The 20392-nt window shown below is 39.4% G+C and overlaps 1 protein-coding gene and 1 pseudogene across 1 annotated transcript; both read left to right on the top strand.

Moving 5' to 3' along the window:
* Positions 1–426: 426 nt before the first annotated feature.
* On the top strand, positions 427–9147 carry LOC109675808 (melanoma-associated antigen B18-like; annotated as a pseudogene).
* Positions 9148–18664: 9517 nt separating this feature from the next.
* Positions 18665–19702, top strand: LOC109675807 (melanoma-associated antigen B10-like). The gene has a single exon (XM_020152419.1). The coding sequence runs from the start codon at positions 18665–18667 to the stop codon at positions 19700–19702; it is 1038 nt and encodes a 345-aa protein (XP_020008008.1).
* The last annotated feature ends 690 nt before the right edge of the window (positions 19703–20392 follow it).

The following is a 20392-nucleotide window of genomic DNA, read 5'->3' as shown; positions in this document are numbered from 1 at the left end:
CATCCAAAGCACACAACTCATTTTCCCAGACTAGCTCTCTTGTAAGAAAACTGCCCAAGGACACCTAGAAAAGAATACTTGCACGAGATCATACGCATAAAGGCAAGAATCCTAAGTAAATATGTAATAGGCACCTAAGGTATCAAAGTGAATACTGTCCGTGCCCAAGAAATATAAAAATACTGTAACATTAAGGCAAAAAAGGTTTACAATTTTACCACATAAACAGCTTAGGAATATAAATTATTTGGTGAAAATATCATTTTAGAAAACCCAAGGATCATGTCAAAGATTATTCAAATCAAATACACAAATGACTTCCCAAAGATGGTGTATAGATCAGTATAGAAAATCAAGGCAGAGACATTTACATAAGCTCACGGCTATTTTTTTGTTGACCAAAGAGATAATATTAGAATACGCAAAATGAATTTTACTACACAGTACAATGCGATGTTAGAAAAAGCCAAAAGATCTGGGTCTCACAAATTTATGCGAATCTGCATCTTCTCTACAGAAAATAGATTGTTTAGAGCAGAAAGTTCCCAAAAGTCCAACTAAATTTTCTTTAACAGCTTAGAACTTGGCCTTTGCCACCTACCTAGTGCTGCATCCTCTACACCTCACCTGACAGTTGGAATGAAAAGCCACTAACTGTCCGGAGTTTACAGGGAAGGTGTTTTTTCTCCACAGAACCTTCAATCAAGCAGCCAGGAGACAAAATGGGGCGCTACCTCGCAAGAAAAGATTTACTTTACAAGGTGCTCCAGACCTGAGCGGGGCGCTACAAAATCTCACCCTGTACTGCGCCATCCTGTTGCCACCCCTGAAATCACTAGCCAAGAGCAATTGGATGCGTGACTCACTGACTTCCACTTCCACCTCTGGATTTTGTGGAAGCCGAGGCTTTGTTCTAAGGTAGGTGGCATTTGGTTAGCAGAAGTAGGAATCCAGATCCTGCTGGGAGGTAAGGACATTGACTACAGTTTGAAGGACTCCCTACCTCCACAGAGAGCTTGCTCGTCCTCCCCCTCCACATTTTTGCCATTCACTTAAGAAGGCTCCAGTTAGGGATAGCTTTATGTAGTGCCTTTGGAATTCCACTTCTGAGGGACTTAATGGTGTGAAATGAGAATTCTACCAGAATTTTGACATTCATCTAGCAAAGGGAGGTGTCCCAGAATCTTCCTGGAACCCCTGGAGGGCTCTGTGTTAGTTCCATGTATCTCCCTCTCCCCCAATAAGAGTCATACAAACAAATCATGAGCCTTGTGGCCAATGCTGGGATACTTCAAGATAGGTAGTTGGAAACCATATGTCCAACTTCTGCCTCTAGTTACTACAGGATGCGAAGGCACTATACCAGGGTGCCTTCCTCACGCCAGTGAGTACCAGGGTCTGCTGCAAATCACTAAATTATCTCTAAGGGACCTCTGTGGAAAACTGCCTCTCCATAATAATGAAGGCCTTATAGAGACATCCTGATTTTGCCCCCAGCCCTGGGAAGTCACTGACACTGCTATTAGGCGTAGGAGCCATCTTCTGAGTGATCGATCTGAAGTTAAGTTTAGAACCATGAGCAAACACTGAAGGGAGTTTCTCCCCCAGGACAAGGTGGGGATGCTATAGAATACCATCACTGCTATGAGCCCTAATAGCTCATCAGCAGTGTTGTCAGGATAAGACATTTCTCACTTTATCCTTAGGGATAACACAGATATGAGAGCCATGGTTTAACAGGGCACAGGTCATTAGAGGAAAATAACTCTGGCTGTTCTAGAAGTTAAAGGAAGGATTGAATTGTAAAGGGGAATTTCAGGGGGGTGACAACCAGTGGATAGGAGGAGTAGTAAAGGAGAGAATGGGGGCATGAGTATTATAAAAGTATATTATATACACATTTATATATGTATGAATGAAACCCACCAAATACTGTTAAACAGGAGGGGAGAAATGAGGGTAGTTAAGAAATAGTAATATACATAGGGTGAATTTGATCAAAGTATGTTATATGCAGGTTATAAATATCACAACGAAAACTCTTTGTATAATTAATTTACTTTTTCACATCTTTGGGATTTTCTACATATAAGATCATGCCAAGTGCACACAGTGGAAATTTGATTTCTTTTCCAATTTGTAGTCTCTATATTTCATTTTTCCTACTTCATTTGACTTTTTATTACCGTAATTTTCGTGCACATTAATTGTACAAATTAATAGATTCACTGTGATAGTTCTATGCATTGTGCATTGACCATATCCATCCCCATCCATCCTTTTTCTACCTTCCTCCATTGCCCCTATACCCTTCCCAGTCCCTAGTCTGTTTTTTGTTTAATTTTTTCCACATGTGAGAGAGAATATGTAATACTTGTCTCTTTGACTGATTTCACTTATCACTATATACTTAAATTCCACCTATTATGATGCAAATAACATAATTTACTTTTTTATTTATGGTTTAATAATTTTCCATTATAAAGAGTGATACCATGTGTTTTGAAGGTAAATGGGTGCAATTGGAGAGCATCATGTTAAGTGAAGTAAGCCAGGTTCAGAAAGACAAAGACTGCATGTTTTCTCTCATATGTGGAAGATAGATCCAAAGATAAACATATATACAAAAACAAACATGATCATATGCAAACTCATATATGAAACATGTTTATAGTTGTGTACCTACTCTATGGAAATTAAGGAAGGAAGGAAAGGAAAAGAGAATGATAGAGCATCAACAATATCCTAAAACATAACGTCTGTGAAGGTAGAGAATATAAGGATATGTACTGAAAGCTGTTGAAAAATGGGGGTGAGAGCTCAAGGGGTAAGTAAGAGTAAAGGAAAGGGCTGAAAGGACCAAAGTAAAGTATTCTTACAGCAGAATGAGTCAAGGGGGCTAGACAGTGGGGGTGATCTAACCAATATACAATGTAAGTGTATTTGGAATTGTCACAATGAATCTCTCCTGTACAATGAATATATTCTAATAAAAATATACATATACTCTTAATTCATTCATCAGTTGTAGAGCATCTGGGCTGTTTCCATAGTTTGGCTATTGTGAACAGTACTGCAGTAAACATGGGTGTGCAAGTTTCTCTGTTGTTTCCTGACTTACATTCCTTCTGATATGTGCCCAGGAGAGATATTATTGGATTGCATGGGAAGTCTATTTTTCATTTCTTGAGGAACTTCCATACTGCTTTCCATCACACTAATCTATATTCCTATCAATAGTGTATGAGGATTACTTTTCCCATGCATCCTTGCCAGCATTTGTTGTGTTTTTAATGATAGCCATTCCAACTGGAGTGAGGTGAAATCTTAATGTAGTCTTGATTTATATAAATTTTATGGCCAAGGATATGGAGCATTTCTTCATGTATTTATAGGCCATTTGTACTTCTTACTTTGAAAATAGTCTACTCAATGCATTTGCCCATTTCTTCATTGTGTTGTTGATCGTTATTTTTTGAGCTCCCTATAAATTCTGGTTACTAATCCCTTGTTATATGTATAGCAAATAAAGGTTTTCTCCCATTTTGTAGGCTGTCTTTTCAGACTGTTGCTTTTTAAATTTCATGTAGCCCTATTTGTTGATCCTTTCTCTTAATTGCTGAGCTATTGGAGTTCTATTCAGAAAATTATTGCCTATGCCTATATGTTCCAGAGGTTTTCCTATTCTTTCCTGTAGTAAGTTTCTGATCTTACTTTAAGATTTTTAATCTATTTTAAACTAGGTAGCTAGGTAGAGTAATCTGGATTTGAAATATTTTTTTCAGTGCTTGAAATACCTTATTTCATGCCCTCCTTGCTTTTATTGTTTCTGTTGCATAATCTGCTATTAATTTGATGGTCTGGCCATTATAGGTGACTTGACATTTCTCCCTTACAGTTTTCAATGTTCTCTTCCTTTTCTCTGTACTTAATGTTTTAACTACAATATGCCATGAAGGGTTCTATTTTGGTCATGTCAGTTTGGAGTCCTAGAGGCTTCATGTACCTAGATGGGAAATTTTCTGCTATTAATTTATTGAATATTGTTCCTATGCCTTTAGCTTGGTCCTCTTCCCCTTCTTCAATGCCCATGACTTACAGGTTTGGTCTTCTCATGGAGTTGCAGAGTTCTTTCATATTCTATTTGTACTTCTTTATTCATATATATGTATTCAAATATAAATATTCATATATAAGTATTTTATATATATATATATATAAAACCTAGTTTTTCTATTGTATCTACGTTATCTTCAAGCCCCTGAAATTCTGTGTTACATTTGATTCAATCTACTGGAGAGGCTTTCAACTGAATTTTTTATTTGACTTAAGGAGCTCTTTATTTTCAACATTTCAACTTGGTATTTTTTCTGAGTTTTTCTGTATTTTTAGTGAATTCCCATTTCATGTCTAGCATTGTATTCCTTATTTCATTTAGTTGTTTATTTGTATCCTTCTTGAGTTCATTCACCTTTTTGTTTGTATCTTCTTTTAATTCATTCAGATGTTTCTTTCGATTCTCATTGAATTCATTTAACTGTTCATCCATTTTCTTGGATTTCATGGACTCGTTTTTGTATGCCTTCTTTCATTAATCATTCTTATCATCTCTCACCATTCTTCTGAGCTCATAAATTAGATCCTTTGTGTTATTATTGACCTTTTGAGGAGTCAAATTACTCTGCCTTTTCATATTTCTTATGCCTCTATTTTGATATTTGTTCATCTGTAGTCATTTAGTTGGTTGAAAGTTTTAGTCTAGTTGTTCAATTAAATCATTTTCTTTGTTCTGGCAGGATTGGCTAGTGGCTAGCTTGTTTTGCCATTTCTAACTACTGGCCTGGTGGTGTAATTTGGCAATAACAAATTCAACAATTTAATACCAAACCAGATATTTACTTGAAGAAGAATATTATTGGAGGTATTACTTGTATAACTAATAATGTTATGTATGAAGGAAATCAGAATTCTTGTATGATACAGTAGGGGGTTAGAAAAATAAAACTTGCTTACACAGGAGTTAAAACATATGTAGTAAAAATAAAGGGGGGAGTTGAGGAAGAAGGAATGTGAAGAGAAAGGGGAGAAGGGCAGTGAAGTGTGAGGGCTGCATTTAAATAAAGCTTTGGTGTGTAAAGATATAGTTCAATTGTGGAGAAGAGTGCTATTGTCAGGGATTGCAAAAGGATAGAAAAGTTGAGAGTACTATAAGAAGGAGACAGAATATACTACATCGTTGCGGTTTGTAAATAAGAGGTAGGAAAAGTGAAGAAAAACAGAAGTAAAAAATTTTAAAAAAAACAAATGAAATGAAAAAGTATGGATACAATGGCAATCCAAGAGAGATAAACAAATTTAAAGTTAAAATAATTTTTTAAGTCAATATTTCTTCCTTGTGGAGAAGAGTGGATGTTTTCTGTGCTCTATCCAGACCCTGAATGCTCTCCTATAATCTCTGGTCTTCAAGATTTTATCTGTTCTCTTGCTGTATTTGTTCACATGTCCCCTCAGAGCCATGGAATGCCCAGATGTAACCTGGGGGGAGGAGGACTCTGGATTAGGGCAGCAGCTGGAGTGAGTTGGACAGCTCCACATGTGTGAGGTAGCCAATATGAGTCAGTTGTGGGTTCTCTGAGCATAGCTAGTGGGTTAGAAAGCACTTTGCCACTCTTGGAGTCTGCACATTTCCCTGTTCAGAGAATTCAGTAGCTGATCTGGCTTGTCCACTACTTGTTTCCCCCAGATCCCCTTTTCCATGTAGGCCTCAGTTTAATGTTTCACTTCAATAGAGAGGAGCAAATAGCTCCTGTCACTTGTATATATGCATCCATTACTGAGTTGGTTGGTCAGTTAAGGGCTCTAGCCAGCTCATCTTCATGCCCTCCTTGTTTTGGGATTGAGACCCAGAATCTGAGCTCTGGTGGCTAGCTTGCTTGCTTCCTGCCCTTCTTTTGGATAGACACAACAGACTGAGTGTTTTTACCGCCACACCCCCCCAAGCTGGTCTGGAAGCCTGCAATCAGTCCACTTAGGCAAAGTTTTCATGGGATGTCAGATTCAGCCCACTTAGACAAAATATTTCTTGGGAGTCAAATGACTTTTCTCTTGCACATTGAGCTGGCCTGTGTGTCATGCTGCTTGCTTCCCTATCCAACTTTGAATAGAGATGCTGGACTGAGTAGCTTTAGCCTGCCCCAGTTAGGCTTCTCTGGGAACCTTCAATCAGTCTACTTAGCCAAAAGTTTTCTTGGGGTTCAAATTCAGTCAGCTTAACTAAAAGATGTCTTGGAGGTTAGATGAATTTGCTCCTGCACACTGAGCTGGCTTGTGTGGTAGCCTTCAGGACTGAAACTAGCTAGCTCACCCTCTTGGTTTGTGAACTGGTCTATGTGGTCTCAGCAGGGATGCAGACTGGTAGTTGACTAGTGCCTAGTGGCTTGGGTATGATTTGCCAATCTGCTCTTAGCTTTCTGTGTCATTGTTTTGCATGCACGGTGGCCTTCATGAGTGGCTCTTGCAGAAAGCAATTCAAGTCTGCATAGGAAAATAATCTGAGGGTGGGTGTGGGATGAGGCAGGTCCAGGTTTGCACCCATGTGTGTGTGGCAGATTTGTGCTATTAGAGGCTTAGTTAGAAGTTGGTACTAGCTACATTCTATCTTTATACTGGCATCCTCTTTTTTAGTGTACTATCTTGTACACCTATCCTTGCAGCCATGAACTTGTTTTCTTTCAGATTCCTGGAGACTTGGGGGAGTGATGCTTGTCAACAATCTGCCATGTTGCCACTCTTTGTTTAATTAATTTCTACTAATAATTTTTTTAACAGCGCAACTAAATTGAGTGCTGGTGTCTCACGTCTGTAATTCTAGCTACTTGGAAAGCTGAGATTGGGAGGATCACAGTATGAAGTCAGCCCTGGCAAAAAATTAACAAAAACCAATCTCAACCAGATGCTGGGCAAGGTGGCATGACCCTGTTATCCCAGCTACTGGCAGGAAGCATAAAATAGCAGGATCACAGTCCAGGCTGGCCTGGACAAAAGTGAGACACTCTCCAAACTAACCAGAGCAAAAAAGAGCTGGAGAATGAATCAAGTGATAGAGCACCTGCCTAGCAAGCACAAAGCCCTGGGTTCAAACTCCAGCACCACTAAAAAAAAGGCAGGATGGAGGGGGCAGGCTCTGTTTCTGTAAATAGTCTTGGGACACTATGGGCAAATATGGCATTCTGAGCATAACCCCCCACCACACAGATAAACTGCATACTTTAGAATATCAGGTGAATGAGAGCCTTGGTCTGATTGGCATAGACCACAAGTCTCCAGAGGGGAAGGGCTCCAATAGCCACTGTGAGAAGTCATGATGAAGAAATTGAATATTGAAAGCAGATGGAGTTTCACAGAGCCCAGCATGTGCTATCATTCCTGATGTGGGTTCCTGGGGAAATTATGTTAGTGTAGGCCTTCCTAGTTTCTTCTTCAGTAGCCTCAGAGGTGTGGAGGTCTTGTTTTGAGGGGCCAAGGTTCAGGTCAATAGAGGGAGAGGAACTAGGCCCTAAAAGAAGCAAAGACGAGGATACTAAAGATTAATAAGTGTTACTACACCTTATTAATGGAATACTTCACAGGTATTCCATTGCTACCATCCTGGGTTATTCTCAAGCAAATTTAATCCACTCATATCCTCCCTATCATTTTCTCTCCCAGGCAGCCAGGGAGGTGAGGGCTTGGGAATGAGGGAGTTAGTATCAGTGCACCCAAGCAGAGAGATCATGCATCCTGCCGCAAGGCAAGATGATGACCTTGAATGTGAATTAAGAAAAGCATACCCTATCCCAGAACAGAGGAGGCTCCATAGTGTCTGAACTCTATTATCTCCAGTAAGATACCAGTAGGACTGGAGACTTACAGCTTAAGATATACTAGTTGTTCCTTGGGAACCTCAGAGGAATGGATGCTCTAAAAGAAGCCTAATGAATTCCTTGAGCAATACCCACAAGGAAACCTACAGAAGCAGCCTTCTGTAAAACCAAGTGAGTCACACCATCTTACTCTCTTTCTCCCAGGTCATTAAATAACCTGTTTTCCCTCCTATACCCTTGCCTGCTGTTCTGACCAGTGTCATCATTTCTCAGAGTCAGAAGAGTAAGCTACAGGTCCATGAGAAATGCTGCCAGGCCTGAGAAGAACCTGAGAGTGTGGATGGTGCTCAAGCTACTGTAGCAAAAGTAGAAGGGTCCCCCTCTTCAAATCCTGATTTTAGAGATGTTGTCCATAGGTCAACTGCTTATGGAGCAATTGGCAATCAAGAAGAGCCCAAGAGTGCTGCTGCTGCAGCTGTTTAATATACAAGCTCTAATGAAGATGACAAAACCAAGTTGAGGAAAATCCAAATGCTTCAAAGGCTACCACTCAGCAATATTTCAAAGAGCTTCTAGAGCAGAAGATAGCTATGTTGGTGGACTATCTGCTGTACAAGTACCAAATGAAAGAGCCCACTACAGAGACAGATATGCTGAAAAAAGTAATCCAAACATGCAAAAAATCACTTGTCTGATATCCTGAAGAAAGCTTCTGAGCACCTAGAGCTGGTCTTTGGGCCTGAAATGAAAGAATTGGATCTCAATAAGAATATCTATGTTCTTGTCAACAAGCTAGAACTGGACCATGATGTAAGAGCAAATGATAACAGAGGTACACCTAAGACTGGTCTGCTGATGACTAGCTTAGGTGTGATCTTCATAAAGGGCAGTTGTGCCACTGAGGAGTAAGTCTGGGAAGTTCTTAATATGATGGGGGTGTATGATGGGAGGAAGCACTTCATTTTGGGGGATCCTAAGAAGCTCATCACCAAAGATTTAGTGAGAGAAAGATACTTGGATTATCAGCAGGTACCTGATAATCATACCTACATGCTATGAATTCCTGTGGGGCCCGAGAGCCCATACTGAAACCACCAAGATGAAAGTTCTTGAGTTTTTGGCCAAGAGCCACAGTACCAATCCTACTACCTTTTCATTCTTGTATGAGGAGACATTAAAAGATGAGAAAGAAAGAGCCCAAGCCAGAGCTGCAGCCAGGGCTCCTAGTGCCACCATGGCTAGTTCATGTTCCAAGGTCATGCCTAGCAGCTCTTGTCCCAAGTGAAGACTAATGTTCTCTTTGGTGGACAGTGAGATGAGGCTGGTCACAGAACAGTGTATAACTCATGTTCCTATTCTATGTAGTAACTTGGATATTTGTTTGACTGTTGTCCCTTTTAATAGAAGATCTATGTAGCTTCAGAATCCAAGTTTATGGGTGATATAAGTTATACGTTTATTGATGTTTATGAGGTGTAAGTTACAGTGTTACTATTTGGAGCAAATTGGGAAACTTTCTATGTTACTTAATGATTTCAAACAACGTAGCCTAATACTAGATTAGGAATTTCCTTGAAATTGTGAAAGACCTAGTAGCAAAAATAGTTAGGATCAATAAATTTAAAAAAATCTCCAAGATGATAAATTCTTGTATCACTTTTAGTCTGTTGTGTAAAATTTTTAAAAATATTCTCAGACATATGTAGCTTATTCAGGAACTGAGCAGAAATTTTATAATAAACTTGTTCTCTTGCACACTGTCTCATTTTTTTCTGAAATGTTACCTGGACATTTGTGTTTTTGGAAGGCCTATGTTAATATTGGAAATACCATGATAAACAAGACCTACTCTTTCCCACTGAATTTTAGAATATAAAAACTGCTGTCATTTAAAGAAGACAGTAAGATATATACTACAAAATAAAGGGAAAACCAAAAGAAGTAGGGAGAATCTAGAAGAGAAAAATCAGGTACAAATACCCTGAGGCAAGTGGGTTTCAGATCTTAGGAAACTGCCAGTCCTTCATTCAGTGTGAGTCAGGTTTAAGACAAGCTGGATCTGGTGAGTATATGGGAGTGGTGAAGGAGGTGTTGACCCTGGAGAAAAATGTGTCCCGAATTTAAAAATTAATGCCTATGATGGAAACTGATCTTAGCAGTTACTCTGGGTTCATGGATAAACCAGAGAAACTTCCTTCTTCCTAATGAAAGTGATACTGGATCCTTTCCCAGTGTTTTTTTTTTTTCTCAAGTGCACAAGATATATGTTTTACATAAATGGTATATAGGCAGTTTCTGAGAAATAAGGGTGTTACCAGTGTGCCTGGAAACCACTCTACTGGCAATAATTACTTTGGCCTGGGAAAGATAGGACCCACTACAGTAAAAGGGAATTTTGAAGGTAGTCTTGTGTGTAATTTATCAAACTTAAGTGAAGGATAGATTTTGAATAGGACTATAATAATGGGGAAAAAGGGTGGTTTAGGTGAGAGGATGGTTGTAAAAGATGGGAGAAGTTAGTCCTTTGTAGAAATTTTAGGAACTTTAAGTTGAATCCAACTGAAAAAGAGTCCCCCACACCCACAATAAGTAACGTATTGTTTTACTTGCTACACCATATTTTGGCTGATTTGCATGCTGTGTCAGAGTGCTGCATACTCTCTGACATCTCTTGATTAACAACAACAAAAAAAGGTAAATTTTGGTAGGATCAGAGGTCAAAGTAATAGTAATAACTGCTGATTATTAAAGATGCAATACATGCCAAGGCCTTTTTAATAATTTTAAGTCATATGTTGACATGGCTATACTTTGCTAAGAGTATAGCAGATGCTGGAGAGTCAAATTCTCACACCTTATCCATCCAAGGGTGGCTCAGGCCTCGCTCTGCACATTGGCCCCTACCCCTGCTAAGTAGAAGCTGTCTGGCTCAGATAGAAGTGCTGCGGGACAGTGCCAGGAGCTATGAATAGGCCTCAGAATGATGGCCAAGTGGTGCAATGGGGAAGCCAGTACCTTGTCATGGATTTCCCAGTTTAAGCAAAGATTCATATGCCACAGGCAGGAATAACTCTGAGTTGCCTCACAACTTGGGCCTCCTTGCCCATCTGAGGCCTTTAACAAGGTAGAGATGCCTGCAGCAGCAGTGATGGAAGAGAAACCAGTGGCCCTTCCTGTGTTCCCAGAATCCTCATAAATTCCCTAGGCTTCTGGTGCAAATCTAAGAGCTGGAATTTCCTGCTGCCCTAGCAGGATGAGAGATTAGAGTCAGCTTTGATTTAAAGAAAACATAAAAAGTGTGTATTTTTGCACTTGAACAAAAAAAGATGCAATAAATTCCTGGCATCGTATCAAGGGCTTTTATACGTCACATTTTATACTCCTGAAATACAATAATATTTCATGAGTCCTAACAAGTCAGAGATTATCAAGCTTTCTTCACAAAGAGTTTGAGCCTTATAGAACTTTGCAATTTCCCACACTTTACATGGCTCCAAAGCATCAGAATTAGAACCCTGATCTAAATTTGTTTAGAGCTCACATTGTTCTATTTCTTCCTGCATGGGTCAAATGATTTCTCTTCTCACTACTACATGATTAATCTAAACAATGAAAAAAAGGAAAGGGGGGCAATGCATTAATTCAAGGCATAATAAATAAAGGAAAGATGAGAATTAAACATCATTGGAGGATTGCTTATGGATCTCATTTGTTGAGCCATCTGCTTCTAGGTCCAGAGTTCTTTGAGAGTTGACTTTACCTGGATGCTGGCACTTGGGACTAGGCCCAGAACTTTTCTGCATTACAATGCTCTTCCCCTGAATCTGCTCCAGTGGCCTCTCATACCCAAATATGCATCATAACCTGCTCTCTAGTCCTTCCCTGCTTCCTTCCATGAAGGTTAAACATGTATCTTGTGGGAAAGGAAGCTCAGAATATTCTTCCCTTCCCTGTTCTAGTGAATCTCAACTTCCTGCAAATGTCCCCTGCCACATCACCCACTGTGGAACTCCTCTGACAATAACAGCCCTGTCCAAATAGTCCTTTGCTTTGGCAGTGATGTTTATGTGTCTGCTCATATGCTCTGAGTGCTTTCATCAGAGGTTTTGCAAATCAGCTTGTGAGTAGTCACATTTGGCACAGAATCTACAGGTTCTTGAAAGAGAAGTTAGGTTTTAGAAAACAGATGAAGTTAGAAGAGGTGAATGTAATTTAGTGACATTTGAAATTGGCCTAAATACATTGATGAGTGAGCTTAACTAAATGGCAAAAATTTGAATCCTCTTTTCTAAGTGGTAGATTAGGAAGAACCTAAAAAATCACTATATAGCAACCATGAGATTAGTAGCCAAATCTTTAAAAACCCTGGTATCCTTTCAAGAGGATATAATAATTTTACACACTGATGTAACAAAATTGCCATACATGAAGGGACTTTTAAAGCACATATTTATCATCGTACACTTCTGTAGGTAAGAAGTATGAGTTTGTTTAGCTAGGTTTTTTGCTTAGTTACGCAAACCTGAATCAAGCTTTCACATCTTTGATTCTTATTGGGAGGTGTTGGGAAGAATCTGATTCCAAGATCATTCAGGTTGTTCTTAGAATCCAGTTATACAAGGAATCTAGTTCTTGGTGGTTTTATGAGAGAGGAGTGAGTTTCCTTGTTGGCTGTAAGTAGGAACTGCCATAGTTCCTTGAGGCCTCTCTTCCATATTGCATATGAATGTCTACATTTTGAGACAGAAATGGTGCATCTAACCTAACTCTTGCTTGGAACCTCTCCAACTTCCCCCTTCTGCTACATTTGTCTTCTGTGTTCAGGTGGAGAAATTGCTCTGCTTGTGTCTCTTGAAACTAGACTGGGCCTGTGCAGACAATCCAGTATAACCTACCTATTAATAAGGTTAGTACCATAATTTTAATTATATTTGAAAAGTGCTTTTGGCCATGTAACATAACATTCATGGGTTTCAGGGATAAGGATAAGAGGATCTCTGTGGAGCAAATATTCAGTCTACCACAGAGGTAGAAACTGTCTCCCTACCAGACATGCCAGCTCTGATAAGAAAAGAAAAAATAATTTACCATTATTCTCCTGACTTTTGTCTGTATCTCCACCAGGGGAAGTTCTAGCATTTTCATTGTGCCTAAGGGCACCTGTATAAGTACTCAGGTATGTTCATAAGGTGGTTGGTAGCAGAGAGTTGCAAGTTATGATTTTGACCAAGCACCACAAGAAAAGAAATTTTTCAGTCTTTTGAGATTATAGAGGTCATTGAAAAGGTTAGTGCAGAAAGGTGCTACTGAATATAGAGGGATAAATTCTCCATGCTGGGATTTACAGGATCATTTTGGAAAAAAAAAGAAAAAGAAAAGAGAACACTACAATCCTGGATTTGAAAACACTTGTCATGTGTAAACACTAGAAAATGATGTTGTATAGCAAGGATGTTTGTTATTTTCAGGAACTCCTTCAAGAACAATGACAACTACTGTCATAACAAATTATAATAGTATTTTTTTGTTGAGTGCCTATAATATAACAGTTAATTGAAGATACTGCTATTGTCCATATGGAGACTATGTTGCCAGTCCACTTGCAGTTAGGAAAGGACACGTAACTTTCCTTAACACAGAAATGTGATCAGAATCATGACTTAACCTTCACATCAAGGCACATAAGAGCCAGTATGACTACTCCATGCCTTCTGTTCCATTCACCAGCAAACATGGAAAACCCATCTTGAGATATGGAGCCACATGTTGAAAGAAGCCTGGATATCTGGATCACCTACCAGCAAGAGATCCCCTGCCATCCACATCAAATTTTGTTTGCATAATAAATAAACTTTTGATATGTTAAGCCATTTGTATTTCAAGCTTTCCCATTCCATCTCAAGTACATACAATATCTTCATAATAATCAACTACTATTTCAATTGTTATTCTTAAATATTTTAGTTGCAAAGAAAAAGGGCAGATACTCTTGCAGTTAAAAGATTCTAAAAGTAGAGACAAATAAAAATTCTACTTTCTCCAAAATTAAATTTATCCTCAAAGGTAACCACACTGAAAAATCTTGCACATACTATTTTAAAACTTGAGACTTTTTTCCATATAAGTATAAAAAAATACAGTGTAAGTTTTAGCATACATTAATAACTGTTGTACATCTTGTTCTGCCTCTTACCTTAGCCACTGGCTAAAATGAATTCAGTATCTCTCTGTAACAACACATATAGATTGAGTTGTTTTGTTTAACTATTCCCTAAATTCTTAAGTGTGTATGTGCTATATAATGAACTAAAGAAATCTCTTCCTGAGGAACACACCAATTGTTTCCCATTTGTTACTATGTTTAATAGCACTAAAAAACAAAATAAAAAAAATTTTTTTAAAGAAAAAAAATAATAGCACTGATAACAACATTATAGAACATCAGTTCTTAAGCAAACATGAATGTTTTATTATAGGAAAGATGTATAAAAGTGTGAATTGAATTAAAGTGGAAAGACAGTGGTGATTGTATGTTTTATGAATATTTCTAACATTAGTCTATCCCAATAATGATGTGCCAACTTATATTTTCACTTATCAATATATGTGAATAAATTAAACCCTCACAAGCATTTAATTTTATCAACCTTTTAAACTTTGGCTAAACTTGATTGAAAATATAGTCTGTCTTATTTAACTTGTAATTTCCTTGTTTTCTAAGTAAATTGAGCCAAAAATGAACATAATCCCTAACCTACAGAAAATGAAATTACAGCAATGTTGTCTTGAACAGCTGTGAGGTTCATGAGTTAGCATTCTTATATGTCAACAAACACTTTTTACTTTGAAAAAGATTTGTTCATAATGATCAGATACCAGGAGATGGACCTACACAGGAAAACTGCAGTTAATGAAGGACTTCAGGAGCACTAGGAAGTAGAACAACTTCTAGAATACATGATAGAGATCACAAGCCAAACCAAATCCAGAGAGCCCAGGGTAGATGGCAGTCAGGGGACTACATCCAGAGTTCAGCATAGAGTAAAAAGGGATCAGGAGAGAAGATGTGGAAACAATATTCATGAGTAAGTTTGGGAATTTCAATTACTGTTACAAGGATGATGTTGGGAGGTGACCTGAGTGGGGAGATCAATTGAATGAAAAACATGCCTCAGCCTCCCTCCCTTAGAATCTCCCCTATCCACTTGTCAGGCAGAGTATCAAAAGCTTCTCTATGTCAACCATTGATGATATTAATGGATTCTGGGAGAACTATATCTCTCTAGTTCCTTGATTGTCCAGTGCATCATTGACAGCATATCAGTCCTGAGAGTGTTTTGATGCCTAGTAAGAATGGGTATTTCTTCCTCTGTGTGTCTGGACCTCCCACCACTGAGTTCAAGGCTGTTCAGTGGATTGGATACTGATTAAAGAGATTTAAAAAAGGGCAAGAAATAGTAATGCCTAGTAGAAGGGAGTGTGCAGCTGCAAGGAGAAGGAATTGGGGGGGGGAATTCTCTGAGGCTAATTCTATTGTAAGTAAAGGACTAAGTATGGATATGTCTTGAAAACAGGTCCTGATGTTATACCCATTTCAGATTGCTTCTGCTTGTTCCCAAGTTCTTTATAGAAAATCTTTATGTATTTTCTGTGACTATGTGTGGTGGCCTTTGTTCCCACCAGATACTGAAGGAGGAGACTTGTCTGCAATAAAAAAATTTCCAACTGAATGAAGAATCAATACAGATGTAGTAGTTTTTCATTAAACTGATAGGGTGATAGGTATATGTGGAATCCAAATTTCTATTTTTATTATAGATAGAATCAAGTCAAATTATAACCCTGACTTGATTGAATAGTTTTTGGCAGTACTAGAGTTTGAACTCAGGGCCTTGTGCTTGCTAGGCATATGCCCTCCTACTTGAGCCATGCCTCTAGCCCTTTTCTCTTTGGTTATTTTTGAGATAGGGTCATGTTTTATGTCCAGGCCCACCTGTACCACGATTCTCCTAGTTATGCTTCCCATGTAGCTGGGATGGCAGGTACATGCTATCATGCCTAGCATTGTTTATTGCTTAAGATGGATTTTCACTAACCTTTTGTCCTGGCTAGCCTCGAATTACAATTTTACTGATCTTTGCCTCCCCAGTAGGTTGAATTGCAGGTGGGAGCCACTGTACCTTGTGAATTGAGTTTTTTTTAAAAGAGGTATTCTGTCCTAGCCATTCCCAAAGTTATCACACTATCTGTAGTAAAGTTTATATCACCTTTTAAAGGTGATATAAATAATAAAAGGTGATATGATAAAAGGTCATTGAACCAAGTGTCATAAAAGGAGGGTTTCCAGACTTCAAAAAGAAATAAAAGTGAAGACCCTAGGGAAATTCTGAGAGACTCACCCAACTCAGAATAGATTGTTCAGCACAGTTAGGTACATACTGTGCTGATTACACTTTTAAGCCCATGCCTGGTTGTTAGCAGGTCAGGTACCTCCTCTCTTCATCCTCTGGAGGCTGTGAATGGGGGACTGTAGAGTAAAATGGTTGAGGAGTTGGGATAAATAGCCTTGGTTTTAAAGATGTCTGACTTAAATCAAGAAAGGAAGGAATCCCAGACTTTATAGGAGTCAATGAAAGACACCTGCATGAATTCTGTAAGAATCCCTTATCTCCACAAAACAGAGGACACTGTTATGAATCATACCACTACTCTGATCTCTGAGAGGCCTTATTTGGAGGTAGTATAAATTAACTTCCCTGATCTCTGTCTGTGACTTCTAGGAAAAGTGAAGGCATTGGTCTGACTTGGTTACTGTCAGATCAGCAGAGGACAGTGCTCCAACGAAGAGTTTCAAGCCTGATGTAGTATTAAGGTGAAGACCCTGAATGAGGATTGAGGGATAAAGTAGGGCCAACAGAACCCCTCCCCTTATGTAAGCCCTGGGGGGCCCTAAACAGGGATTACCTTATGTAGCAACATTGAACCAGGCTTTGACATCCAATTAGCAGAGGGCAGGGTCCACGGCTTCCAGCAATGAAGGTTCAGGCCCAGTGGAATATTTGAGGGAACAATCCACACCAGATAAGAAGGGACCTACAGAACCCAGATTCCTACTGTCAGGCTTGAGAGGTCCATGATGGTAGTGGCCAGATAGAACAAAGCCTGAGTTCCAGCCCTGGCATCTCAGGAAAATGAAAGAATTAATGTGAGGGGACAGTGTTAAGTGAGTAAAGGGAGGAATCCTAGGCCCTGACAGTAGGTAAGGTAAAGACCCTTTGTGAGGTGTCAGGATACTCACTACCCAAGCGAGAGGGGGCCCCACAGAGTACTGTCCCTACCATCAGTGATAGCAGACCCCAGGGAAAGAATACCTGATTTGTCACCCACTGAAGTACCTCTTTGGAGATTCAAGGAGGTGCTGACTAGGGTTAAGACCACAGGTCAGCAGATGGAAGACTCTCAGGCCATAACAGAAGTAAAGGTGAGGACACTCAAATCTGAGCGAACCATCCATGCCAAAAGTGAGGGACTCATAGAGTCCTACCCCTACTATTACTCCAGGGAGGTCCCAGATGGGAGTGGCTGGATGTGACATAGGCTTTTGATCCTCAAAGAAGCTATTTCCAGCCTATTCCAGGAGATTATGTAAGGACTTTGAGTTAAGTTCAAGGGGACTTGCACCCCCAAAGACAGGGGACTCCATAGATTGTTGGTAAGCCCTAGACAGGGATCACATGATAAAGCACACTCTTTTCTTCTGGTGGGAACTCAGATATGTGAGAGCATTGGAAAATAGTGTCAGCTTTAGACCAGCAGAGGAAGGGCTTCAGGCCCTAACAGGAGTACTGAAGGAAAAGATTCTGAAGTTTTTGTTTGTTTGCTTGTTTTGCCTTGTTTATATAGTTGGACAAAGCCTATATAGCCCAGGCTGGCCTTGAACTCACTATGTAGCCCAGGCTGACCTCAAAGTCAAGATCCTACTGCCTTATCATCTTGAGTGCTGGTATTACAAAAATGTACCACCACACCCAGCTACAGATCATGAGTTCTAAGGAAAATATTCGTTCCAGATCAAAAGAGGAAGACAGATCCCTATACATGATGTCAATCTCAAGGAATTATGAGATAGATTTGCGAGGGTGAGGTCTCTCTAAATTCTTACTTTAGAATCTCAAAGATGAGATCACCTTTCTTTGAGGTAGCAGGTTTCAGGTCAGCAGAAGGTGGAGGACAAGGCCCTACCAGAAGTCAAGATGAGGACTCTCTGAGCGAAGAATGAAAACCTTAATTACCCCAGGCCATAAAGGGACCCTCAGAGCTCTTTCATTGTTGCCATTCTATGTGTCCTTAGGCAGATGTGGATCTCCTTCAGTTTCTTTTCAAAGTTAAGAATAGGATAAAGGCATTGAAATGAGAGGTGAGCACCAAACAGTGGAGTAAAGGGATTCTAGGATTTGTCAGAAATCAAAATGATGACACTGAATGTGAACAGACACATCTGCTTGACCAAGAACATACATAGGCCTCCAAAAAGCTTGGCTCTTCCATGCCTTGCTGCCTCACTCTAGTAAACCTCTGACAGTTCTTGTAGGTTAACAACCTAAAATACTCCTTAGTTACTTTACAGGCTACTTAGAGTGGAAGCAGAGACTAGGGGCTTTTAGATGTTTCTTGAATAGAGTGCACATCCAAAAAGCCAAATTGGGATTTCTTGAGTGAATGGGAACAAACTATATAATCTTGTCTCCTCCTTGTCACCAGATCACCTTCTCTTCTGTCTGATGAATCTGAATTGAATCATCATGCCTCGTGGTCAGAAGAGTAAACACCGTGCTCGGGAAAAACACCATCAGGCCCGTGAAGAGACTGAAGATCTGCTGGGTGCCCAGGCTACTGTATCAGAGGAAGATGAAAAGCCCTCCTCCTCTGCTAGTTTCAAGGGTATTCCCTATGGTTCACTTGCTGAGACAGTTAGCAATCTCCAAGGTTCTAGGAGAACTCCATCCACAACCACTAAGGCTACATCTATTGCATACACAAGACCTAATGAAGGTTCAAACATCCAAGTGAAGGAGAAGGAAAGATTCACACAAGACCCAGAAGCCAATGAGAACTTCCCCAAAGGCCCTCTAAATGAGAAGGTAGTGATATTGGTACATTACCTGCTACACAAGTATCAAATGAAAGAGCCTATTACAAAAGTAGAAATGCTGAAAAAAGTAATCCAAATTCACAAGAACCACATCCCTGAGGTCTTGAGAAGAGTTTCAGAGCACCTAGAGTTGGTATTTGGCCTTGATATGAAAGAAGTTGATCCTAACAGGCACATCTATGTCCTAATCAACAAACTGCAAACAAGCTCTGATGCAAGGCTGAGTGATGACAGAAGAGTGCCCAAGACTGGCCTGCTGATGACTATCCTGGGTGTGATCTTCACAAAGGGCAACTGTGCCACTGAGGAACAAGTCTGGGAAGTGCTAAATATGATGGGCTTCTATGAGGGGAGAGAACATTTCATTTTTGGGGAGCCTAGGAAGCTCATCACCAAAGACCTAGTGAAAGAAAAATATTTGGAGTACCAGCAAGTGGCCAACAGTGATCCTCCACGTTACCAATTCCTGTGGGGCCCAAGAGCCCATGCTGAAACCACCAAAATGAAAGTCCTCGAGTTTTTGGCCAAGATCCATGAAACTGTTCCTATGGCCTTCCCATCCTTGTATGAGGAGGCATTGATAGATGAGGAAGAAAGAACCAGTGCAAGAATTGCAGCCAGGGCTCGCATTAGTGCAATGGCCAATGCATGTTTCAAGGCCATGCCCAGCCACTCCACTCACCCCTAGTAATGTCTGAGGCTGAATCTTCACTTTGAAGTTGAAAAGAAAGGTACATGTTGTAAATAGTGGAAGGTCAAGCTGTGTCTGAAGACAATACAATACAATACATTCATGTTCATGCTCTATGTGGTATTTTCAATAACTTAAGGCTTAAGGTTTTGTTCATTTTATCAGAAGGTTAAAGTAGCTTCAGAATCTAAGTTTATGAATGGCATTGCTCAAACATTTTTCTGAATCTGAGATTTAAGTATAAGTGATTTATAACTTTGCAAATCAAATTGAGAAAATCTCCATCTAATTTAGTGATGTGGAACAAGATACCATGGGAGTAAATTAATCCTTCTCTTAGAAATGTGAAACAACTCAGAAATGTAATAATTAGGATCAAGAAAGAAAAACATAAATGATAACTAATTATCACATTTCCTATTCACTTCTACTCTATTATTCTGCAAATTAGAACATATACTTGGGTACACTTAGGTTATTCAAGGATATAGGAGAAATCAGCTGATAATAAATTAGACCTCTTGCACACTGGCTCATTTATTACTCAAACATTAATTGAGAATCTGCTCATTGGAACGTTGTGTGGTCACACTGGGAATGTCAGAAAAAAACAAGATTTACATATGTCCATTGAATTTGAGAGTCAAGGAGAAAATATTATATAAGGAATGTGATGAGAGACACCCT

Source organism: Castor canadensis, chromosome X (assembly GCF_047511655.1).
Source record: "Castor canadensis chromosome X, mCasCan1.hap1v2, whole genome shotgun sequence".
NCBI classification, from domain to species: Eukaryota; Metazoa; Chordata; class Mammalia; order Rodentia; family Castoridae; genus Castor; species Castor canadensis.
Note: the sequence above shows the minus strand (reverse complement) of the source record. Positions and strands in the feature narration are given on the sequence as shown.